Source organism: Lemur catta, chromosome 9 (genome assembly GCF_020740605.2).
Source record: "Lemur catta isolate mLemCat1 chromosome 9, mLemCat1.pri, whole genome shotgun sequence".
NCBI classification, from domain to species: Eukaryota; Metazoa; Chordata; class Mammalia; order Primates; family Lemuridae; genus Lemur; species Lemur catta.
In genome coordinates this window covers 23,056,439-23,080,530 of record NC_059136.1, presented here as the reverse complement: position 1 = coordinate 23,080,530, position 24,092 = coordinate 23,056,439, and the positions used below count along the sequence as shown (strand labels likewise).

The 24,092-nt window shown below is 59.3% G+C and overlaps 1 protein-coding gene across 16 annotated transcripts in view; it reads left to right on the top strand.

Moving 5' to 3' along the window:
* The window catches only part of MROH1 (maestro heat like repeat family member 1), a 65,015-nt gene extending 41,009 nt beyond the window's left edge, over nucleotides 1-24,006 (top strand). For 7 of the 16 annotated variants that reach the window (XM_045561221.1, XM_045561220.1, XM_045561218.1 and 4 more), the window contains 30 exons: nucleotides 1,096-1,203; nucleotides 1,502-1,606; nucleotides 1,717-1,824; nucleotides 2,167-2,308; nucleotides 2,641-2,693; nucleotides 3,213-3,320; nucleotides 3,680-3,799; nucleotides 4,238-4,360; nucleotides 5,355-5,501; nucleotides 5,605-5,631; nucleotides 6,492-6,614; nucleotides 6,827-6,906; nucleotides 7,081-7,195; nucleotides 7,306-7,401; nucleotides 7,998-8,102; nucleotides 8,456-8,591; nucleotides 8,717-8,829; nucleotides 10,133-10,285; nucleotides 13,741-13,892; nucleotides 17,149-17,314; nucleotides 17,787-17,983; nucleotides 20,893-21,030; nucleotides 21,313-21,427; nucleotides 21,884-22,030; nucleotides 22,166-22,354; nucleotides 22,661-22,816; nucleotides 22,884-23,018; nucleotides 23,084-23,186; nucleotides 23,258-23,323; nucleotides 23,698-24,006. In XM_045561221.1, coding sequence (XP_045417177.1) covers nucleotides 1,096-1,203; nucleotides 1,502-1,606; nucleotides 1,717-1,824; nucleotides 2,167-2,308; nucleotides 2,641-2,693; nucleotides 3,213-3,320; nucleotides 3,680-3,799; nucleotides 4,238-4,360; nucleotides 5,355-5,501; nucleotides 5,605-5,631; nucleotides 6,492-6,614; nucleotides 6,827-6,906; nucleotides 7,081-7,195; nucleotides 7,306-7,401; nucleotides 7,998-8,102; nucleotides 8,456-8,591; nucleotides 8,717-8,829; nucleotides 10,133-10,285; nucleotides 13,741-13,892; nucleotides 17,149-17,314; nucleotides 17,787-17,983; nucleotides 20,893-21,030; nucleotides 21,313-21,427; nucleotides 21,884-22,030; nucleotides 22,166-22,354; nucleotides 22,661-22,816; nucleotides 22,884-23,018; nucleotides 23,084-23,186; nucleotides 23,258-23,323; nucleotides 23,698-23,783 — 3,612 coding nt within the window. In that variant the 3' untranslated portion in view covers nucleotides 23,784-24,006. The other 9 variants (XM_045561222.1, XM_045561223.1, XM_045561225.1 and 6 more) reach the window with 9 other exon arrangements.
* The last annotated feature ends 86 nt before the right edge of the window (nucleotides 24,007-24,092 follow it).

The following is a 24,092-nucleotide window of genomic DNA, read 5'->3' as shown; positions in this document are numbered from 1 at the left end:
ATTGTTACATTGTATCTGGCCAGGTTGATTTCTGCTTTTAACAGTTTGTTAAGATATTCTTTTTGGCTTAACAGTCAGGCTTTCAAAGTTGTTTGTGTGTGTTTGGTATAAAGTTCTGTCTATATTTTTAGAGCATGCCTTAAAAATTGTTGTTCAAGGCCTAGATATCACTATTTTTTTCTACTTGACCGTTGGTTACTATTAAAAGTCTCCTGCAATGGTTGCAGTTTTGCCAGTTTCTCCTTGTCGTTCAGTGTTTGCTTTGTTTCAAAGCCTGAGTGTAGGGCTCGCAAAGTATGTAGGAGGCAGAAGTTCTCTCCTAGCACAGCAGCCTCGCAGGGAGCCAGGCTTTGGAGCTACCTCACCAGACAGAGAGGACAGCAGGCATCTCACCTGCTCAGGTTGCTGAGGTTGTGGTCAAGGCTTGGTGTAGAAAACAGGATTTCTCCCGAGATCATCATTTCTACAAAGGCTGTCCCATTTCTCCTGTGGCAGTATTGCAAAGCAGGGACAAAGTTGTTTTTTCTTTCTTCCTTTTTTGAGACAAGAGTCTTGCTCTGGCACCTAGGCTACAGTGCAGTGGCATCATTGTAGCTCCCTGCAACCTAAACTCCTGGGCTGAAGAGATCCTCTTGCCTTAGCTTCTTGAGTAGCTGGGACTATAGGCGTGAGCCACCACACCTGGCTAATTTTTCTATTTTTAGTAGAGGCAGGGTCTCGCTCTTGCTCAAGCTGGTCTCAAACTCCTGACCTCAAATGATTCTCCTGCTTTGGGCTCCCAGAGTGCTGGGATTACAGGTGCTATTGTGCCCGACCTAATTGTTATGGAATCAGTAGCTTACAGGAAATGCTCAAGGTTTTGTTTATTTTGCAGATGAGAACCTAACCGAGCCAGATGAGACTGTTTCTTGGGTGATTTAGGTCAGAGTGCATTTCCTGTCTGTGGCAGGTGACGCTCCCCCAGGGTGAGGCTGAAGGGATCTGTCCTGCTCCCACACAGCTGTGTCTTCACAGGCCCGAGCCACAGCTGCCTAACCTTGGTGCATGGATATGATGCCCCACCCATGCCCTGCCTTCTGCCCCTTCCTCCTCCAGCCTGAGAATCCAGGCCCCGACAGCAAGGACCTCTCAGCCGATGGTGTGCGGGCCATGAGCATCCGCACGCTTTACCTGGTCAGCACCGCCATGGACAGGATGAGTGACGTGAGTGCAGGGCGGCTCTGGCCTCCCCTCCGGCCGCACCCCTGTGTTCCCATTCGGAGGTTTTCCTGTCCCTGTTTTGTGACTAGCTTCGCCTCTCCCAACCCCGGGTTCTGGGTGATGGCTGAACCGTGCAGGGTAGTGGCCCAGGCAGTGTTCAGAGGCCTCCTCAGCTGCAGCAGGGCAAGCAAAGGGTCTGGCCCGACTCTCTGAGCTCAGGCAAGGCCTGCGGCCCTCATAGCTATTGTGCAGAGCCTGGTGTGCTCGGGCCCTGCCAGCTCTGAGCCGCCTCTGCCCCCAGGTCCTCTGGCCGTACCTGCTGGAGTTCCTCACCCCAGTGCGCTTCACCGGGGCCCTGACTCCACTCTGCAGGAGCCTCGTGCATCTGGCACAGAAGAGGCAGGAGGTGGGGGCCGACACCTTCCTCATCCAGTATGATGCCCATGGTGCGTGCCGGCCCCGACCCCGTCCCTGCTTGCGACTACAGCCTCAGTTTTGGCCCCCTGTCCCCCTGAGAGCTGCAGGCTGGGCTCGGGCAGCCAGGCTGGCTTCCGAGCAACTGTTCCTCGTCTCTTGTCTCCAGTGAACCTTCCGTCTCCCTATGCTGTAACCACAAGACTCCTGGTGAGCACCGTACTATGCAGCTCCCCCAAGCGGGAAACACCTCCTTAGAGGGCAGCTAGACCCTGGGGTCTTTCAGAGGATGTTAGGAATGGGTGCTTCTTTCTGAGACCCCGTTCCCGTGCATGTGGCAGCCCACTGCCCAGAGCCTTGTGCTGTCACAGACTCCCAGGAAGGGCACTGCCTTTTCGGTGAGGAGCCGCCAGGCAGATGCTACCGGCAGGGCTGCCCTCCATCACCGTAGCCTGAGCTTCGGGAAGAGCCAAGTGCAGGGTGTGGTCCTCGGCCAGGAGCCACCTGCTGGGAGTGAGGTGGGACCTCACTCCCACCTCTGCCTCCCTTCAGGTTGTGTCTTCCAACCCCTACCTGGGGGATGGGCGTGGGGCAGCCTCACTGCGTCTCCTGAACATTCTGCATCGTAGCATTCACCCTTTGCTGGGCCGGCGGTGGGAGACAACCATCCCCCTGCTGCTGGGGTACCTAGACGGTGAGGCCATGTGGGGTTCACTTGAGGAGGGCAGCGCTGGGTGCGGGGGAGGAGCTGGCCAGTGGGGACCAGGGTTTTGTAAGTTGGAAGGAACAGTCACCACTGTGGTCCAGGACAGCCTGGGGCTTGAAAGGCCTCCCTTCTGTCCCCGAGAGCAGGTGGGAAGTAGGCGCGGCCAGGTTGGGTTGGCTGCTGCTGTGCCTTCCCTCCAAGCTCCAGAAGATGGGTGGGGCCTGGGCCGGGGCGCATGTTGGGCTCTGAAGACCCCACTCACATGCGATGGGGTGGGCCTGCCTGGCAGGATGAAACCTACTGGGTGACTATCATTTCAGAATATGCTGAGGAAACCCTGCCACAGAAGGAGTGGGAGGAAAAGCTGTTGATGGTGAGAGCAGAGAGGAGGCTGAGGGTGTGGCCTGTCCTGGGCATGGAAACAGCTTCTGGGCTGGTGGGGAGGGCTGGGGTGGCAGGAGCTGGGGCTGTGCCCACCCACTGAGGATTATACTACCTGCCTCGACCTCGACCTCGACCTCGACCTCGACCTCGTGGTGTGGCTGGAGGAACAACAGAGGTGCGGGCGGCTATCTCTGGGGTGAGGACCTCTGCCAGCTGCAGACTGCTAGGACAAGGCACCCCCCCCTCTGGCAGCCAAGGCCAAATCCCAGGGGCTTCAAACTGCCCGCGCTACGGGCCTTTTCTTCCATCCCTTGCCTGGCCCAGAGCTGTTCACGTCCCAGGCTTCCTGCTTAGGTGACCATGCAGGGCTTGCCCTGCTGCCGCTGGGAGGTCACCTGCAGACCACCTGGAACCACAGCAGAGGCCACCCTGAGGTCCTCAGGTGGTGACACGCCAGACCTCAGGCCTATCCCCAGCCAGCCCCTGTAGGACCTCTCCTTGCCCACAGTTCCTGCAGGACACCCTGGCTACTGTCTCTGACAACACGTGGACCTGCCAGCTGAGCCTAGAGATGTGCAAGCAGCTACCCTGCTACAACGGGACGCCCCAGGAGAAGGTGCGCAGCTGCTCAGTCTGGCCCTCAGGCTCCAGGTCCCTGTGCCTTCAGTCTCCGTCACTTGCTGTCTGGGCCTGTCTCCATGGTCCTGGTGGCCCTGGCAGAGCCAGGAAAATGCCTGTGGCCTACTCTTGGTGGCTGAGGGCTGGAAGGTGCAGGAGCCCACTGTCCCTGCCTCTTGCCCCCAGATGCTTCCTTGGCTCTGCCAGTCTGTCCTCACAGTGCCAGCGCTATGGCTCCCAACAGCCCCTCCCACGTCTGGGCAGCAGGGTGGGCACTCCATGAGCAGCACTATGGCAGTGCTGGGCACCCCTCTACTTAGGAGTCAGGCACAACCTTGTTCTCTGGCTTCATTTCAGCACTTCCTGTACAAATGCATAGGAACCACCCTGGGTGCTGCTTCAAGTAAGGAAGTGGTGAGGAAACATCTTCAAGAACTGCTGGAAACAGCCAGATACCAGGAGGAGGCAGACCATGAGGTGGCCGTCACTTTCCCTGCGGAAGCCCCTGGATGCCCAAGGGCTGACGGACAGCCCTCTGTTCTCTCAGGCAGCCAGCCAGCACGTGTGCGAGTGTGTGCGTGTGGGTTGTGCATATATGCACATATGTGGTGTGTGCATGTGTAAATGTGTGCATACCACCTGCACTGTGTACAGTGTGCACGCATGTGTGTGTGGTGCATTGTCTTCACCTGCAGTGTGTGCAGTGTGCACATGTGTACATGGTGCACTGTGTGCATCTGCACACGTGTACAGCATGTGTGTGCATGGTGCAGCTCCTGCATATATGTATGCGCATATGTACACACGCGTGTACGCCGTGCGTGTGTGCACATGCACTCTTCTCTTTACACGACTCTAAGGCTGGGGGCAGGGTCCTCTCGGTGCAGGTGTGAGTACACCTGTGTGTCTCCCCAGGGCCTTGCCTGTTGCTTTGGGATCTGTGCCAGCTCGCACCTCGAGGACACCCTGGCCCAGCTGGAGGACTTTGTAAGGTCGGATGTGTTTAGAAAATCCATTGGCATTTTCAACATTTTTAAGGTACGGAGGTCAGGCTGATGGGCAGGGTGCAGGTCTGGGGTAGGAGGACTGTCTCTGTGGTTTTGTTTCTCAGCCACTGCCGTATATTTTAAGGTCCTGGGGAGTGGTGAGGGTGGTGGGGACCGGGTGGGGCTCCTTCCCCTCTAAGGGCAAGGTCTCTTCACAAGTTTGGGCTCAGGGGGTGCCTTTCATGCTTGGGGTGGGGCAGGAAGCTGACATTAAGCTGTTTTTGCTTCCTGCATTCCCTGCATGGGCAGGGCCTGCGTGTGTGTGTGTGTGTGTGTGTGTGTGTGTGTGTGTGTGTCTGTCTGTCTGTCCGTCCTACTCATCCCCTCCTCTGGTAGAGGGGGCATAAGGCCTCCCAGAAGTGAATGCAGCTGGTGACAAGGGGTGTGCATCTCTCTGGCAGTCGTGAGGGAGGAGAGGGTGGCCAGGGTGAGAGTCTGGAAGTGCCTCCCTCTGGGGAGCCAGGCTGTCTGCATAGACCTCTGCCCTCTGGTGGCCAGTGGAGGCTGCACTTCTGCTGAAGTTACTGGTTGAGCTGCCAGAGCCAAGGCCTGACCTAAGGAAGGGGTGGACCTCTGCTGTGGCCCCACCCAATTATAGACTCTCAGGGCTGGACCTGGCTTGTGGGGCCTCCTAGCCCTTTCTCCATGCACAGGTGGGACAGGCCCCAGGGACAGAGGAGCTGCCCTGTAGCTCAGGAGAGGACAGGGCCTCTACTCTGGGGCTCCCTAGCCCTCCCTCCTCATCCCACCATGTAGTCCTTTTCCCTCTGCCACTCCCCAGTGGGTGCATGCCTGGCCCCCTGGCCCCTCCTGCTGTCCCTGACAAGGGAGCTCTCCCGCTCAGGTGGTGCTGTCTGCCAGCTGGGTCATGCCTCTGATGACCAACTCTGGCCCTTCTTCAAGGAGGACTTCAGCGAGTTTGAGTCCAAGGCTTCCTGTCAGGGGTGCAGTCTGTTATATAATCAGTGATTCCTCTGGCCCCTCAGGACAGAGGTGAGAACGAGGTAGAAAAAGTGAAGAGTGCGCTGATCCTGTGTTATGGGCACGTGGCAGCACAGGCCCCCCGCGAGCTGATGCTGGCCAGGGTGGAGTCGGACATCCTCCGGAACATGTTCCAGTACTTCACTACCAAGGTGGGTGCTGTGCAGGCCTGTCTGCGTAGTGGGGCCTGGCCGGGAGGGATCCTGCCGACACCAGACTCTCACGACTTAATTCATTTCACTTTTTATTGTTCAGGTTATGGGAGTAAAGGTAGAAACCAAGGTACAGTGTTTGGGAGTTAAGTGTGAGCTCTGCCTTTCCTCTCTCAGCTCTCTGGGCTGGCTTGAGCTTCAGGGGCAAAGCCAGAGGGGGAGCTCGCTGGGGCTTCCTGCACCCAGCCCGTGGCAGAGCATTTAGAGTATCATATCCTCTCCTGCCTCCACTTCTCTTTGGAGCAGCCCCTCCTCTGGAGGCTGGAACAGGGACCCAGAGCTCCTGCCCCAGCATGGGCCCTGAGAGGTGGGTGGGCAACAAGGGAGGCTTCTGCCGCCTCTGAGGAGCCAGGGCCTGGGCTACAGCCCCCTGACCCCAGGACAGACGACTCTCCTCTGGCTCTGCTCCTTGATTCTCAGGGGTCACAGCTTTCCAGATCCCCGCACCTAGGAGGGGGGCCGACCAGAACCAGTGGCAATGGCAGGGAGGCTCACTGCCCCCCCGAAGCCCCCCACCTCTCTAACTTGTTTCCCTTCTGTCATCTCTGGCGCTAACCTGACAAGACCCTTGCTGGGGACAGTCGGCACCCTGTGAAGGGCAGAGTGCAGGGTTCTTCTCAGAGTTTCTTTTTCCCCCAGCCATTAGCGTGGCAGAGGCCAGCCTCGTGTATCCTCAGGACACTTCCCCTCACCCTTCTCTGAGCCCACAGGGAGGGACGGCCTGCTCAGCTGAGGGCTCCTCTCCTCTCCTCTGTGACCCCTGGGCACCCTCCTCTTGTCCCACATGGACTTTGACATGTGGGAGGACTGGCTGGAGAGCTCCTCTGAGAACAGAGCAGCAGTCTGGCTGCGGCAGAAGGAGAGGGGGTGTGTGCTGGGCTCAGTCCCGGGAGGGTGTTGATGGCCTCCTGCAGCTGGGTGTCCCTCCAGGACCCAGCCCTGAAGCTGTGCCTCATCCAGAGCACATGCATGGTCAGCCGTGCCATCTGCAGCAGTGCGCAGGCCAGCTCCTTCCACTTCTCCAGGAAAGCAGAGCTGGTGGCACAGATGATGGTGAGCACTGACCACGTGGCTGGTCCCAGGCAGATTCCTGGGAGACAGGTGGTGGCATCGCAGGTGCTGATGGCAGTGGAGGTGGGGTCTGGGGAGGACCCAGGGGTGAGAACGCGGTGAGGGGCCAGGTGAGGGCAGACAGAGCTTAGGAGGCTGACGGGGAGGAAAGCTGGTGCCTCCTCCCAGGCTGTGCCACTGGCTGCCTCCCCCAGGAGTTCATCAGGGCAGAGCCCCCAGACTCCTTAAGGACACCTGTTCGGAAGAAAGCCATGCTCACCTGCACTTACCTGGTGTATCCTTCCAGCCTCTGTGTCTGTGTGGGCCCGTGTATGCACACGTGTGCTGGGAGGGGTTGCAGCCTTGGGCCCAAGCGAGCCAAACATGCTGGCGGCTGTGCTGTCCACACAGGACACACAGGCTGGACCTGCCACAGGATTGATGTCTGAGCCCTTAACTTGCTGCTCAGCTCCCTGGAGCCAGCACTGGGGGAGCAGGCCCGGGCAGACATGATCCAAGGCTGCCTGCACAGCGTCATGGCCCTGCCTCCTGAGTCCCAGGGTGCGGACGGCAGCTGCCAGGAGGTATTGCTGCGTGTCCCTCACTGTGTGCCTGCATCCGTGGGGGGCAGCGGGAAGGCCACTGTGGGCGGTGGGGTCACTGGTGGGGCCCGGTGGCCTGGCTGTCCTTCCAGGCCCTGTATCTGGATACAGTACATGCCCTTGAGGATTTGCTGACGAGCCTCCTGCAGCGGGACATGACCCCCCAGGGCCTACAGGTCATGGTCGAGGTGTGCAGGGTGGGGGCTGGATGAGGGTTGCTCTGCTTGGTTCTCTGGGTCCTCTCTCCCCACAGGGGCACCCTCGATGGCTCGGTGCTCTCTGCAGTTGGGGGGGAGTTTGTGAGTGGGTGGCAGCAGCCCCTCCTGCCTGGGCAGGATGCAGATGGGAGAGGCCCAGACCGAGATGCGCCTCTGGAGCCCGCATGGTGCCAAGATTGGGGCATCCCTGTGAGCTCCTGGCTGTTTGGGGGCTGTCATGGTGGCAGGATGGTAAGGCCGCGGCTGTGCTGCAGCTTCTCCACACTAACCACTGCTGTGGCTGGGGCAGCACCGACCCCTCATTCCAGGGACATGCCCTTCTGGGTTGGGGCAGGCTCCTCCCTATGCCTCCACCACCGCGCCAGCTCTGGGTCCGCCTGGTGGGCTGTCTGTGAGCCACGCGGGGAGGGCAGGGTGGCAGGGCCAGGGCTGCAGTAGGCCCTGAGGTGGGAGCCATGTGGGCCCGGCCTGGCCCCTGCAGCCCAGGAGGGGTGGCCTGGCACATAGGCCTTGCTCTCCTGGGTTGCCCGTGAGTACACACCTGTGTGAAGTCCCCTCTTCCCCAGCTCCTGAGCCCATGGATCAAGTCCCCGAGGGGCCATGAGCGGGTGCGGGCCCTGGGCCTGAGCAGCTGTCTGCTGCGGTACTTCCTGGGGCACCTGCACGTCAGTGTGAGTGCCCGGACTGCCAGCCTGCCCTGCTCCCAGCCCAGCCCTGTTCCTGGGTCCCTTGGCCTGTGGCCCTCACATCCCAGAGCACCCTACAGGTTTCCTGGCCTTCCTCTGGCTGTGCGTGCCCCCTCCTCCACAGTTGTCCCTGCTGCCTGCACACACCTGCTCGCCCAGTATCTGCCCCGGTGGACCAAGTGGGGCAGAGCTGAGCTGGGCAGAGCCCACACTGGGTCAGGGAAGGGGCTCAGCAGGGGGCTGTGCTGGCCATGGGGAGGGCCCGGGGCTGCATGGATGCAGGCTGCCCTCCTGGCCACACTCCAGCACCACACAGCCCCTCTGGCCATCCCCCTCAGGCCCTGGTGCCCTTCCACAACCTGGGCCTCCTTGTCGGCCTCTTCTCCCCACGGTGCGCGGACCTGTGGCCTGCCGCCCGCCCGGAGGCCGTGGGCTGCGTCTACTCCCTGCTCTACCTCCAGCTGGGCTATGAGGGTGAGCCCCTGCTGAGGGCGTGGGCGGGGCTGGGCCGAGGTGGCAAAGGTGCAGAGGGATGAGGTGCGGAGCTCTGCTGTGGGATCGCCCAGGAAGGCCTCAGCCAGAGTCTCCTCTCCTCTCAGGCTTCTCCCGAGACTACCGTGATGACACAGCCGAGCGGCTCCTCACCCTCAAGGATGGCCTCATGCGCCCAGACCCGGCTGTCCTCTTCCACACCTGCCACAGCATAGCCCAGGTACATGCAGAACACCTGTGCCAGGAAGGCGGGGCCCACACCGTGGGGGGCTGAGAGGCTTCAAGGCAGCACCTGGCCTCTCCCGGGCTCTGTAGGTGCCACCCAGGGTCGGTGGGTGTGGGGCACAGGGCAGGTTTCATTCAGAGAGTTAGTTGTCTGATGCCACCTCTGACCAGTGCTGCCCCCGCCACCCACGGAGGGAATGGGGTGCCACCAGGCCCAGCTGCCTGTGCCCCAAGCCTGTTTGCCACAGATGAAGGTTTCTGGGGCTTTCCTTTTGCTTGTGCTGAGGGCTGCCCTGAGTTCACACCTACTCCAGAGCCACCTGGGGCTGGGGAATGGTCTGTAGGGCACAGTGGGCTCTGGCCATCTTGCCAAGGAGCTGGGGTGGGCCCTGCCTTTGGCTGGTTGAGGTGCCTTATCCACTGTATTCTGGAGAGAGGCACTGTGTCCTCTCCTGCCAGACTCCTTGGGCCTGTGTCCAGCGTGCCTTCCAGCCCTGGGGTGCTGGTGTCCATGCTGAGAGGCCCAGCAGGGCTCCAAGGGGTCGAGAGAGCTGCCCCTTCCTCAGTGTGGAGCTGGGGCTTGGCTGCTCTTGGATGTGGTGCCTAGAAATGGCCTTCCAGGATCCGGAGGCTTTGTCTCCTGCAGAGGAGAGGGGAGGGCAGGGTCCCATGGCCCTTTCTGGGCTGGGGACTTTGGGCTAGGAAGCAAAGACCCTGCCCTGGGCCAATTAAGGCGGAGCAGAGGCTTCCTGGTCTCGTGTCAGAATTCTTGGATGTTCAGCCATGTTTTATGCTTTCATGTCTTCTTGGTGCATCGTTTTGTGTTTTTCCTTATCCTTCACGCTGCTTTATTGGCTGTAACTTGTGGCCAGTCTCTTCGTGCTTAAGGGAGAGGGAGAGAGCTTCTGTCCACTGCTGAGCTGGAGGGGAGCTGAGGGTCCTTGGAGGTTGCAGTGTCTAGGCCTGCTGAGGTGGGCCAGGCTGCTTCGCTGCCCTGGAGAGCTCCAGGGCGACCACACTGCCAGGGAGAGCCCCTAGGAGGGAGCTGTGATCCTAGGGACCCCTACAGGAGCCCACCCAGGCTCCTGTCTGCCCTGGCAGGCTCCGGTGAATGACTCCCCCACCCCCACAGGGCCCATGACTGTACTGTGAGCTCATGGAAGGCGCAGGGTAGGGGGGAGGGCTGGAGCCAGCTGTGAGAAGGGCTGGAGCCCCTGCGATTTGATGCCTGGAAATAGTGGCATTTGGGGGTACCGACCCCACCCTCTTTGATTTTATGGCACCACCTTTTCACCTAGGTTATTGCCAAGCGCCTCCCGGCGGACCAGCTCATCAGCCTCTTGCTGACCATGTTTGAGAGCCTGGGGGACCCCGACAAGAACTGCTCCCAGGCCGCCTCGGTCATGGTCAACTGCCTGCTGCAGGAGCGGGGCAGCGCACTGCTGGAGAAGGTGAGGGCAGGCGGGGTCTGTAGACATGTTCTCCACTCTATAGGCTGCCTTTTCACTCTTGTTGATTTGTTTTTTGATGCACAAAAGTTTTTAAGTTTGACATAGTCCCATTTGTCTATTTTCTCCTTCCTTCCTTCTTTCGTTCTTTTTTTTTTTTTTTTCTGAGGCAGGGTCTCACTCTGTTGCCCAGGCTAGAGTGCAGTGGTGCGATCATAGCTCACTGCAGCCTTGAACTGGGCTGAAGTGATCCTCCTACCCCAGCCTCCCAAGTAGCTGGGACCACAGGCAACACCACTACACCTGACCTATTTTTCTTCGTTGCCTGTGCTTTTGGTGTCATATCCAAGAAATCATTGCCAGATCCACTGTCACGAAGCTTTTGCCCTATGTTTTCTTCTAGTTTTATGGTTTTTAGTCCCCCATTCTGATGAAGCTGGGGCCCGTCTGTGGGCCTGGCACACTGAGTTGGGTACTGGGTTCTGAGGGTGCTGCTGTCTGCACAGCAGAGCCGCCGAGCTGTTTCCTTCCCAGCTCAGGTTCCCATACACAACACTCCACAGCGAGGCCAGGGAGTGGGGCTGTTGATGCCCAGGCTGAGCCGGCAGCAAGCCTACGACACAGCACCTCAGCACACCTGTAACTTGGTGCACCAGTGTCATGTACCCACTGGAGTTGTGGTGAGCCCCCATTTTCTTCCCTTCCGGGGGACCTCTTTAAAACAGACTGATGCTATTGGACTTTGAGTTTCTCTGACATTGAACCAGAAAATGTGGCCCTAGCAGGCAGCATGTGACCTCCCCCAACACAAGATGATCGTGCATCACAGCACAGAGGGCAAGATGGGAACAACAGTGGATCCCTGACGTCAGGTGTGTCAGATGGGGGAGAAAGACCCTCCGTAGGTTGAAGAGGATGTGCAGGGGAGGCCCAGGAAACAACAGGGGAGAAGGGGCTCCATTTGAAACCAGCAGGAAGGAGCAGAAAATGGGGCCACCACTGTGAAGACAGTCTGGAAGCTCCTCAGAAAGTTCATTTACCACGTGAGCCAGTACTTCCACTCCAGGCATATACCTAACAGAACTGAAAACGTGTTCACACAAAACCTGGTACACAAATATTCATGGCATAATTTGTATCATCCAGAAAGGAAAAACAGCCCAAATGTGGTCAGTTTGTGAATGAATAAAGAAAACACGGTCCATCTGTACAGTGGGGTGTGGCCGTAGGAAGGAGTAAAGCACTGACCCCTGCTACAACAGTGACAGAAGCCAGACACAGAAAGCTAGCATAGTGTGATTCCATTTATGTGAAACATCCAGAATAGGTAAATCCACAGAGATAGAAAGTAGCATAGAGGTTTCCAGGAGCTGGGGTCGGCAGGGGGATGGCGGGGGAGGTGTGCAGTGACCGCTGGTGGAGACAGAGTTTCTTTTGGGGGATATGGAAATGTGCTAAAATTGACTGTGGTGATGGTTGCACAGGAACCACGTGCACTTACAGCAGGGGAACTGTGTGGCGTCTGAATTCCGTCTCCGCCAAGCCATGGTGAGCAAACGGCCCAGACCCAGCATGACAGAAAGGGAAAGGCCCCCGCAGGGGTCACTGTGCCTGGCACCGCAGGCAGCTGGACTGCAGCCCCTCCTCCTAGGACCAGCGCTTGGGCCTGCTGCGAACTGGGCTATCCGAGCCCAGAAGTTAATGTGGACCAGCCCCACCCCCAGGGCCCTCCAAACCCAGGCACCCAGATGCTATTTCAAACTTTGTGAAAAGTGTAGATTCGAGTGCTCATGTGCACCGGTAGGTTCTACTTTTTTTGTTGAAAAAGTAAATATGCAGAAGAAAACATTAGAGAAGATAAATAAACCCACTGAAATAAATGGAAAGATAAACCTCTGATAAGACAAGTCATAGGAAAAGAGCCAACATCCATAAAAGCAAAATACAAAGTAAAAGAGGAAAAACAACATGCACACAGAAGATGTGAAAAACAATGAAGCATATCCATGAGTAGCTGTGTTTCAAAACACTTGAAAATCTGTGAAGTCGACAAGTTTCTGCAAAAAATAAAATGCCAACATTAAGGCAAGGGAGATGGGAGAGTCCAGTGGAGCCATAACTGCCAAGGTGGTTGAAGTGGTTGCTCCGGCATCACCGAGTCACTGCCCCCAGCTGAGCCCTGGAGCCCACACATTGTGCAGGATGGAGAGGCCACGTCAGCAGGGAACGGGTGGGACAGGCCAGCAGTGGCTTGAGAACATCACAGCACTACCAGCACTGGCCGCGTGCCCTGAGGCCTTTCTGCACAAGTGACCGCCCCGAGGGGCTGAGGAACAACACCTGTGCAGACGTCTTTGCTTGACCTCCTTGCAGTGAAAACTTCCTGGAAGTCAGGGATGCAGAGGACCATTTCATGTGCAGCAGGCAGCTTCCCCAGATCTGGACGGCCATCTTGTGGGGGACATGGCCGGGCTGGGGCGAGGAGGGCAGGTGGGGCGTGCAGATAAAGGCCAAGGCACACAGGCCATCCGATCTCTGATGCGCGTGACCTCGAGCTGGGATGGCTCCCTGCACACAGGGCGTCCCGAGGAAATCAGCCTCTGTGTTGGCAGCTCCTTGAGGTTGGCAGAGGCGAGGAGGGAGTTGTCCTGCAACCTCCACCAGGTGGCCTCCCACGCACCTTCCCAGCTGTGACCCCCGTGGCCCCCAGCTTCTTCTTTCGTCTATTTTCACCCCAGACCCTAGTGGCTTCAGTTGTGCATCCTGCGGCCACCACAGTTGAGGCTGTGAGGAGACTCCCAGGCCAGCCACCCCTCTGGTGGGGCCCCCATGACTAGGCCCTGTCCTGAGGGCCACACGTACTGCACTAGACCAGCTGGAGGCTGGTCAGGGGCTGCAGAGCCCACAGCTGGGCTTGGGGTGGTCCTGGGGGTCCCAGGGCCAGGGTCCTCCTGCCCACCTTCCTCTACATTCCAGTCACCTGTTTTCCAGAGCAGTGGGATACTTGCAAACTCGAACCACCCACATGGAGGTCCCATCCTCCCTCTATGAGGCCAACCCCGGCCTCTGTTCTAGGCCCCCAGCCTGACCCCCCTGGAGGTCCTGCCTCCAGTGGGCAGAGTCGGGGTCTCCTGGGCTGGACTGAGCAGGTGTGCTGTGGGGGTACAAGTGACCATTGGTTCTGTGGGCCCCAACTAAGCCCAGCAGTCCCTGCCTCTGCCGCTCTGCACCAGCGCCCCCCCCAGTGGTACTCCTCACTTCCTGTGAAGTCTGGGGCTCGCTCTGACTCCTGGGTCTCTGGGCTGCTCCACCCCTGGGAGCTGGCCCTGCCTTTCCCCCCAGGCCGGCAGCTGGAGCTTTGGGTACCTTCCACGTAGCCCACCTCTGTGGCTCAGGCAGTCGTGCGCCCATGCCCGGCCCCAGTTGTGGCCTAACCACCATGTCCTGTCTATCCACAGGTGCCTGAGATCGTGAGTGTGCTGCGCTCCAAGCTGCAGGAGACCCAGGAGCACGTCCTGCCAGCCACCCAGCACAGTGTGTACCTCCTGGCATCCCAGCACTGTGCAGCCGTGGTGTCCAGCCTCCTGGGCAGCCCCCTGCCCTTTGACAGGTACCCGGCCAAGACCCTAGGGTCCCTCCTGCCTAGATTAGTGCTCCCTCCCCGGGCCCACACCTGCCTCTGCGCCCAGCGTTCTGCTGAGGCCCATGGAGACAGGCCCCAGCCTCATAGGCACTTCAGGGTCCTTGCTGGGGCCCTCCCTGTGCCCCCAGCCGGGCTTGGGTCTGCACAGCCCTCCACGGGGTGGGGGGGAGGCTCACTGTCCCTGTCCTCCTCTGTGGCCCTGAAGCTGCCTGGCTGGTTTCTCATCAGCCTCAGGTTTCCATGGGCACTGGAGGCTCCTCCTTGATATGTCTGTTCCGGTTTTCCCGGGGATTGTCCCCTACAGGGCGTCCGCCGTGACCTGTGAGCAGATCCCCAGGGCTATGCCCACTCTGAGCCCTCTCTGGGTGCCCAGGGACCCCCATCCTCACCTATACCAGCACGTCCCCCCAATCCTCACGTACATCGGCACGTCTTTCCAGCTCCCAACAAATGGCAGGGTTGTCCCTGTCCTGCCTGTGCCCCACCTACCACCCCACTGGGGTCACCTTGCCCCTCGCTGAGGTCTGGAGCGTAGGCCTGCTCGTCTGGCTTTTCTTGCTTTCCCAGGCGTGCGGGGCTGCCTGGGACCTCCTGCAGGCCCCCATGCTGTGAGGCAGTGGGGCCCTCTCCACTGGGCAGGTCCTGCGGCTGCTTGGAAGATGCAGTTTTTGTTGTGTCTGGTCCTTCACTCCTGTCAGCTTTCGTTTTATTCACGGATGGCTGTGCCATCAGGTGCATATAAGTTAGAACACATTTCCTCCTGGGGACGCCCGTGGTCTGGGGCGCCGCTTTGCCTTGCTGGCCGCTGCACCTCCAGCATTTGCCGCTGTGCTGTCCCCGACCTCTCTGTCTTTGTATTTTGGACGTGTTCCTTTTAAACAGTAAATTGCTACGTTTTGTTACCAATGTTGTGGGTTTAAATCCAGTCATATTTTTGCCTTCTTTTTGTCTCACCTACTCTGTGTTTTAAAATCTTCTTATCTTTTTTTTGGATTGACAGTCTCTCTCACCATTTCGTTTTCCCACTTGATTAGTTTGGAAGTGCTGCGTTTCTTTTCTCTGAGCATTTTCCGTAACAAGGACCCTTGGTTTATGTGGAGCTGCATCTGATGCTGGAGCCATCAATATTCCTCTGTCAGGCAGACAGTATTTAGGTAAATCTTGACCACTTTGCTCTTTGTTCAGTCTTTATTTCATTTCCATGGTGGTGTGTCCGCATGCACTCTCCACACGAGGCAGAGGACGGGTCCTGCCCCCAGCAGACCCTGTGTGCCCCTCATGTGAAAGCCCCGGAAAGGTCTCCACTGCCACCTGCCCTCCGCGGAGATAGGTTCCACATGAGCGTAAGTGTTGTGCATGTGGGTCAAGTCAAGTCTTGGGGCTTCCTGGCTCAACTCGTTCTTTCGAGCGCTGTGTGGAGCTGCGTGGGTACTGCACGGTTCACTCATCCAGTTCCAGGTGATAGACGTTTGGATGGTTTAGGGCTGTTTGGGACAATGCTGCTTTGATGGTTCCCGTGTGTGTCATTTGCAGGGTAGAGTGTTCATCTCTTTTGTGTTATGTGCAGAATTGCTTAGGTCAAGGGTTGACAGACCACAGCCATGTGCTATGCCTGGCCTGCCCGTTTGTGTACATACACCCTAGGGGCTGACAGCAGGTTCTGCATTTATAAATGGTTGGAAAAAGACCAAAGAACATTTCATGACATGTGAAAATGATAGGAAATTCAAATTTCAGTGTCCATAAGTGAAACCTTATTGAAATGGCCACACCCATTCCCTTCTGCGGCCGCTCACGCTGTAGCTGCGGACTGTACTAGTTGCAGCAGGGGCCTTGTGCTCCACAAAGCACCAACTGTTTACCAGTTGGCCCTTTCAGAATCTGTGGCTCTGCCCTGGGTGCAGGCAGGTTTGGCTGTCACATGTGACTGAACCGCCATCCAGGGTGGCCAAGCCTGTGGGGCCTCAGTGTCTTGGCACTGCCCCCACATCTTCTCCAGCATGCGGTGTTTACATCCCCCCTGGTGTGCACATTTGTCCACATTTACCGCCGAGTCCTTCGCTCCTCATCCTGGCATTTCAGCCTCCATCACTTTGCTTCTACCTAAAACGCATTGTCCAGAATTTCCTTGGTGAGCATGTTAGTGACAAACTCTCCACTTTTGTTTATTGGAAATGTCCACTTGGCCATCCTTCTTGAATATCATTCCTCAGAGTTTCTACCTCTAGTTTCGCAGGCATTTTCTTCAGTGCGTGTGAAAGGACACATCACGTGTTCTGATTTCCACCATAGCTCTTGAGAAGTTGGCACAAGTCTAACTGGTACTGTCTTCATGAACTTCTTCAGTGTTGGTGTTGTGCTAACTGGAGGTGGGGGTTCCCTTTTATTTATTCTGCTAGGGAGCTGCTAGCCCGCTTCAGTCTGTAGGTTAGTATCTTTCATCAGTTCTGAAAAATTCTCAGCCTTTTCCTTTTCAGATATCATCTCTCTTGCTGGTGCTTCTGGGACACCCCTTGAATGAACAGTCAGACTTTTCATTCTGTCCGGCACATCTCTTACGCTGCCTTGTGAATTTCCACTTTGTTCCTCTGTGCTGGGTTCTGAGTTAACTTCTTTGATTTATCCTCCAATTCACTGTTTCTCTCTTCTGCTGTATCCAGGCTGGCACCAAATACGTCCACTGGGTGCATTAGTGTCTCATTTCTAAAAGGGCTATAATTGGTTCTCTTTTAACTTTGCTCTATCCTTAGAATTTTCAGTTCCCAGGAGATATTCTAAAGCTTGTCATTTACTTCTGTAAACCCATGAGCATAGCTGCCTCCCAGTATCCCCCGTTGGTGATGTGCGGGTGGTCTCACTTGTGCTGCCCGATTTCCTTGTGCACCGGGTTCTCTTCTACTGTGTGTTGCTTCCTCTAGAGAAGCTTAGCGTTTGCTCTGGCAGCTCCCTGGGGACCCCCCACCTCTGCCTCAGGCCCCTGTGTTTGGGACCAGATTTTGTTCCCAGCTTCGTACACAGACCTCTGAGGTCAGGGAGGGTGAGTTCAGACCCAAGGTCAGGAGGCCGTTCCCCACCTGGATGCTCTGAGTCTGGTGGGCTTGTCCAAGCGTTGTGGGGCCAGGTCCACACTCCAAGGTGGGTGGGTGGGGATGCCCGGCCCAGGTGCTTGTGATGCCGTGGCCAATGGTGGCCTTGTGGTGACCTTCCTCCTGCCCTGCTGCAGCCACACCTGCATGCTCTGGCGGGCCCTGGCCGTGGAGCCCAGCCTTGCCACCCAGGTCCTGGGGCTGCTTCTGGAGAAGATGGGCAGAGATGTCCCATTCAAGGAGAGCCGGGCCTTCCTGCTAGGCAGCACCCCCAACCGTGTGGCCACGCTGCTGCCCCTTTCGGTGAGTGGGGGCCCCAGGGGACACCCTGACACATCATCCCTGCCCCCACCTGCCTAAGTGCCAGGGTGAGCCCCCCACAACATGGCCTGGGTGCCACCCTATGGGCACCTGGCTGCTGCACAGGGGCACGGGTGCTGGAGCACTGAGCCCTGGCTTGTAAAGGCCTCGCAGGTGTTGGCCCCCAAGGGAGATCACTTCACGTTTTATCCTGTGGAAAAAAAATAAACCCAGCTTGGCAGTGTTTCAAGCAGTAAACCAGCTGTGAGAATTCCCCCCTCCTCCCTTCTGAACTGAGAACAGATGGTCCGAGACCTGTCCCATGAAGGCTGAACTGCCCCTCTGTCTCTGCCTGCTGCCCCAGGGGCCCAGGACCCCCAATGCACATAGGATGCACATGAGAGGGGCTCAGGCTTGTTTGGCCCTAGGGTACAGGGCCTGGGGAAGGCATAGCCCCATGGTGGCTTCTCCCCAGGCCACCTGTGCACTGCACGAGGTTGTGTCCGCCCCGGCGTCAGGGCCTGCGGTGCTCGAGCTCTACCCTCAGCTGTTTGTGGCGCTCCTGCTGCGTGTCAGCTGCACTGTGGGTGTCCAACTGCCCCGGAACCTGCAGGCCAAGGAGAGGAGGGGCGCCAGCCTGGCCCAGGCCACCATGAACCTCGAGCCTTGCAGGTAACAGGGTCCACACCTCCGCCCCAGTGCTGGTTTGTAAGTGTGCTAATGTGGCGTGCAGGGAGGTAGGGCGCCAGCTACCAGCCCTGAGGGACTTGAAGGGCTTGTGACAGCTCTGCTGGTAGGGGGAGCCCAGGAGAGTTTGCTTGCAGGGGCTGGCGCCTTGCCTGGTGCAGGGCCGGGCAGTCAGTGGCAACTCTCAAGGACATGCTGGGAGTGAAGGTCTCTGTCTTCTTGCCTTTGCCCGGCAGGCTGGTAAGGGACTGCTGTGGCTCTGTGTGGCAGTGCTGGCCACAGGCAATGTCTCCTTTCAGAAGGAGGAGCTGTGGGTTCCTGAAGTGTGGGTTGGGTCAGCTGAGGAAGGACCAGCTTTGCCGCTGAAACTGTCCTGGCAGAGTGGCCTTGGTGTATGCTTGTGGCCCAATGCAATAGCTGTTGCTGAGATGTTCCTGGTTTCCCTAGCCCTTCCCCTGCCGCTCTCACTGGGGTTTGGGGTCTTGTGGCCTCTGCCAGTGAGCCCTGGGCTCTAGGGCAGGAGTCCCAGGGTGGGCAAGGTAGAGCTGCTTGCTGAGGGGTAAGGGTAGGAGCTGGGTCAGGTCTGCTGCCCTGAGCTTCAGTGGCACAGGTGCCTGGCCCCTGCCTACCAAGCCTGGTTTCTGTGGCCATTCTTGAGCTGGTGTAGGGGCCCCCAGCGTTCCACACAGCACCTGGGCCCTGTTGCTGGCAGAGGAAGCTGACACCCCAGACAAGCCTGGCGGTGCCCCCAGCCCCATGAACCTGAATGACAGGAACCCCAGGGGTGGCCATGCCCCACCCACACGGGTATGTAGGTTTGGGTCTGCACCTTGGCCAGGGACACACAGTAGGGTGGCCTTGTTTCACTGCACCACTGCCACCACCACAGGGTTGCTCAGACCAGCTCAGACTCTCCAGGCCCAGGGCCTGTGCAATCCTTGGAGACCAAGTGAACAACGTGAACAGAGACAGAGTGGCGACCAGCTCTGTCTGGGACACCCCTGGGGCTGGGGTGTTTGCAGAGCCTGGCTGACAGAGGCTACCAGCCAGCGAGGCAGACCCTGCTGATGCCATGCTCTTCAGCACTCTGGGCAGACGAGCAGGGGAGGCACCCTCATCTCAGTCATTACCGTGTTCCTGAGCCAAACACGCACTTCCCCTTAGACTTGTAGCCAGTGCTCCATTTGCAGCCTGGAGCACAGCCTCTGGTCCAGATGGCGCCTTGCAGGCCATGAGGCCTAGAGCAGGGTGTGGTGCTAGCCGGCAGCTGCACTCTCACCTGGCCCACCAGCACCCTCACCCCTCACTCTGCCCAAGGCTGGCCCAGCCCGGCCCTGCATGTGTCCAGGGCATCCTCCCATGGGCTGCACTGTGGGTGCCTGCCCAGTGACTACAGTGGCTGGTGTGGCCCTTCTGCCTCATCTCCAGGCCACCCAGCTCAAAGGCCAGGCCCTCTGCTAGAACCACAGAACTCCTGAGACATCAGAGCTGCCTTGTAGTGTTTTCTTCCTGGGGAGTGAGGGAGCTGCAAATGCTTTTTGGGGCTGCATCTGGTCCAGCCACTGACATCTGCCTCCCCAGCTGCTGGTACCCCTGGGCTCCTCATCCCTGCCTGAGCCCTTCTCCCAAGGAGTTGGCCCCACCTGAAGTCTCACAGCCTCAGTCACTAGATCCCAAACAAGCCAGTGCCCAGCACAACATCCTCTCCATATCCTGTCCCCACACAGTTTGCAGACCAGCAAGGCCTGTCCCAGCCTCAGTGGGGGGCCCCTTGCTCCCTCCTGGGCCTTGGGCCCAGCATGTGCTTAGCCGGCCACTGCCCACACAGCCAGGCTGCACAGTTAAGGCTTCTCGTGGTCCAAAGAGCCTGTGGGGCCTGATGCCTGGCAGGAGGTGACCAGTGGGTGGGGTAGACACAGTCACCATGGCCACAGTTGCCACCTTACAGCAGGCTGGCACACAGCTCCATGGGTGTCCACTTTGGGACAGAAGCACCTGGGGTCAGGGCCTGCCATGTGCAGCAGCTAGTGGGCAGGGAGGGTAGCATGGGGGTGTGGGGCTGAAAACTGTGACAGATGGAGCTGCAAGGGGAGGGCCCTGCCTTGGTGTGAGGGTCTCCCCAGGGTGCCGTGGCCTAGCACCCATGCAGGAATGATGATGCTCTTCTTTCCCCTGGACTTTGCCTGCTGGGTCCTGCAGCCCCAGTGCCGCTGCCTGGGCCGGGAAGGGCTTCTCTGAGCAGCAGGTGGACACCAGACCCAGCTGGGCCCTGGGGAGGCTGTGGCATCAAACACTTCCTGCTAGCCCCTGGGCCTCCAGCCTCTGGCCTGCCTCCTGCAAGGGAGACTGCGAGAGTGAGGTGCTTGCTTGGCAGGGCTCTGGAGAAGCAGGAGTCAGCCGAGGTGTGGGTACTATGGCTCAGCAATGACATTCTCCACTCACTCGCCCGCTGGCTTCATTCACCACCTGGGAGTGGGCCAGGGGTGTGGCCTGCCTACCTTCCTCAGGGCTCTGGGGCCTCCTGGGTGAAGGTTCAGGCCCATGGAGGGGGCAGGCAGGTTGGCTCCAGGCCCGCACATAGACCAGGTGCTCAGGTGAGGCCGGCACACGTACTTGCCCTGGGTGTCCAGAAAGGAAGCCTGGTGCAGCCAGGAGGCTCCACCTGTGCCCACCTCTGAGGCTGGTGGCAGAGTGGCCACAGACAAGCCCTCACTGCCTCCAGGCCAACAGTTGGCCTTTTGTCTTGGGCCCCTGCAGGATGCCTCCGTGGGGACAGGCTCAACACCCCAGGGTCTTCCCCATGCGTGCACGTGCACATGTGAGTGCAGACCCAGGCCCCACCCCCAGCAAGCTAGGTGTGCCTCTGGCCGCTGAGCCCACTCATGATCCCACAGCTCTGCAGTAGACGCCCTGCGGGCCATGCTGCTCCGAGGTGGCAGTGAGGACGTGATGCAGGACATGGAGTTGGAGGGCGGCTGGGAGCTGCTCAGGACCTCGGCTGGGCATGAGGAGGGGACCACCCAGTTGGCCAGGTGAGCAGGCCCTGCCCATAGTGCTAGTGTTGTCTGGGCTCCCACTGGGGCTGGGTCCTGTTCAGAGGACCTCTGGGGTCACAGGATGCAATGGGGTCAGGCAGGGGACCCCAGTGGTGTATGGGAGGAGGCAGAGCTGCCTGAGCCTCTGGGACAGAGAAAAGCAGCCCAGGTGAGCTGCCTGGGCTCTGACCGTGCAGGGTGGGCACCCAAGTGCCCCTAGGGTCCAACGCCTGGGGGGGCAGCTCCAGCCTCTACAGCCTTGGTGCCCTCCTTCCCCAGAGCCATGGCCAAGTATGCAGGCCCCCGGCTGCCCCTGGTGACGAAGGCACTCATTGGCACACAGAACAGCGCATACGAGATCCAGAGGGTCACCTCCACAGCCTTCCTGGCTGAGGTAGGGCTTTGGGAGGCTGGGTGTGAGGACGAGCCCCCTGCCCTGGCTGGCAGGTGGTAGGGCATCTTCCCCGACAGGTGTGTACCAGCCTCCCCTGCCTGTGCTCAGTCCCTGCCTGGTGACACCCCACTGTTCTCAGGGAAGGGAGGACCTGGGCTGTCTGCAGCCTGCACGGGGCCCTCAGTGGGGATAGGCTCCTCAGCATCTGCTGCCTTGGCCCTTAAGGCTGATGATGCTGAGAGCTTGCATAGGGTCACGCAGTAGAGGGCTGGGGTGGGGCTGGGTGCAGAGCTGGCCCCAGCAGACAAGGGGGTGTTGTTGAAGCTCCAGGAGTGGGGGGCCGGGTCCTCAACCCCAAGGCAAGGGCAGCCTTGTGCTGTTCTGGTCCTGAGCTGGGTGGGTGGGGTGAGCCTCTGAGGTTAGTGGGAGCCCTTGGTCATGTGCCTCTGCCTTCAGCTGCTTAGCAGCAACGTGGTCAATGACCTGATGCTTCTGGAGTCGCTGCTGGATGGCCTGGCAGCGCGGCAGAAGGACTCGTGTGCCAGTGTGAGGCGGCTGATGCTCCGAGGCCTGGCCAATCTTGCCTCAGGCTCCCCTGACAAGGTGGGTCTGGCCACCAGCCCTTCTGGGACCCAGGCAGACAGGGTTGTGGGCTGTGGATGCCTGAGGAGGGGGTGAGTGAGCCTGTGGGGTGGGGGCTGGTGCCTCGGGAGCCTGGGCTGAATGTGGCCTCCCTAGGTGCGGGCCCATGGCCCCCAGCTCCTGACAGCCATGATCAGTGGGCTGGACGACGGGGATGACCCACACGGCCTGGTGGCCCTAGAAGCCATGGTGGGCCTCTCGCAGCTGCTGCCCCTGGTGGAACCTTGGGACCTGCACTCGGTGCTGCTGCACGTTGCCATCCGTGTCCGGCCCTTCTTTGACAGTGTAGGCTGGGCTGGGGTCAGGGACGCAAAAGCCCCAACAGTCTGCACCCCTGGTGAGGGACTCCGGCCAGGCCTCAGGGCTGTCACAGCACCCAGGCCGCCCCTGGCCAACTCCCTACTGCTGCCAGGCCCTCTCAGAGCAGACCTGAGCGCTGATGCCTGACAACCCCCACCCTGAGGAGTTTGTCTAGCCACCCTTTCTGTCACCACTGCCAGGTCCCTGGCCCCTCCTGGCTCGAGTGTCACCATCTATGACATGAGGCAGGTGCGGTGGATTACAGTCCGTAAGGTAATACCTGCCCCCTAGGAGAAAATGGAGGTCCGGACAGCGTCCATCCGCCTCTTTGGGCACCTGAACGAGGCCTGCCACGAAGACTGTGAAGACGTCTTCTTGGAGCAGGTCGTCAGCGGGCTGGCACCCCTGCTGCTGCACCTGCAGGACCCTCAGGCCCCCGTGGCTAGCGTGAGTAGCTGGTGGGGATGGGGGTGGGCAGCCTCCATGGGCCGGGCCTCAGCTCTATGCCCTGCAGGCCTGCAGGTTTGCCCTGCGCATGTGTGGCCCCAACCTGGAGTGTGAGGAGCTGTCGGCCACCTTCCAGAAGCACCTGCAGGAAGGCCGGGGCCTGCACTTTGGCGAGTTCCTCAATACCACCTGCAAGCACCTGGTGAGGGCAAGGGGGGATTGGGGCAGGGGACCAGCAAGGGCTGGGCTGACCTAAGCTGCCCACAGATGCGGCACTTCCCAGACCTGCTGGGTCGCCTGGTCAGCACCAACCTGTTCTACTTCAAGAGCAGCTGGGAGGACATCCGTGCTGCCGCCCCCATGTTCACGGGTAAGCACTGTTCACACCCCCAACCCCCCCATCCCACTCTCCTACCCCTCACCCTACCCCCCACCCCACAGGGTTCCTGGTGCTGCACTCGGAGCTCAGACATCAGCCCCAGGTGGACCTGGAACAGCTCCTTATGGGTGAGCCCCCTGTCCCCCCCACAAGGGCCTCCAACCCGCTGGGGCCCTGCTGACCCTGTGGGCACCCGCAGGGACTAAGTGATTTTCCTGGATTTCTTTCCCTGTCACTGGTGACCTCATCGTCTCTAGTAATTCACGGAAACTTCTTAACTGTTCCAAAAGAGCTTAAAAAACACTAAAAAAGGAAAAACTATCTTTCCGTCAGTCGGCTCCTGAGCCCTCTCAGCAGAGGCCTGTCTGTTAGGAGAGGGTGGCCCATAAGCAGCTGGGGGTGTGCCGAGGTCATGGCCCCCCAGGCACAGTGTTGGGGTTGGCTCGGGAGCGGGCTCGGGAGCTCCCAGCACCCCCCTGACAGTCACACCCTCTGCCCCCAGCTCTCCAGCTGCTGCTGAAGGACCCAGCCCCTACAGTGCGAGCAAAGGCTGCTGAGGCCCTGGGCCGCCTGGTGAAGTTCGCGTGAAGCTCTGGCCAGCGCACCCCCCCCACAAGCAATCCCCCCCTGGGCGGCCCTGCACCACCTGAACCTGCTCAGATGGGGCCTCCTGGGGACCCCCTGCCTAGAGGCAGGGTGGGGCAGACCGGGCATTGCCAGGGATCAAACCTGAGCCCTCAGCGAGAGAGGTGCTGCAGGCCAGGCATCCGTGTGACCCCACCTATTTCTAAATAAAGCCACCTGCACCTCAGCAAGTGATGGGTACAACGATGTCGCGTTTCCTTTGGGGACTGGCCAGGAGGGTGCCCTTGCCTGGGTGTTGTTCCCTCCCACCCC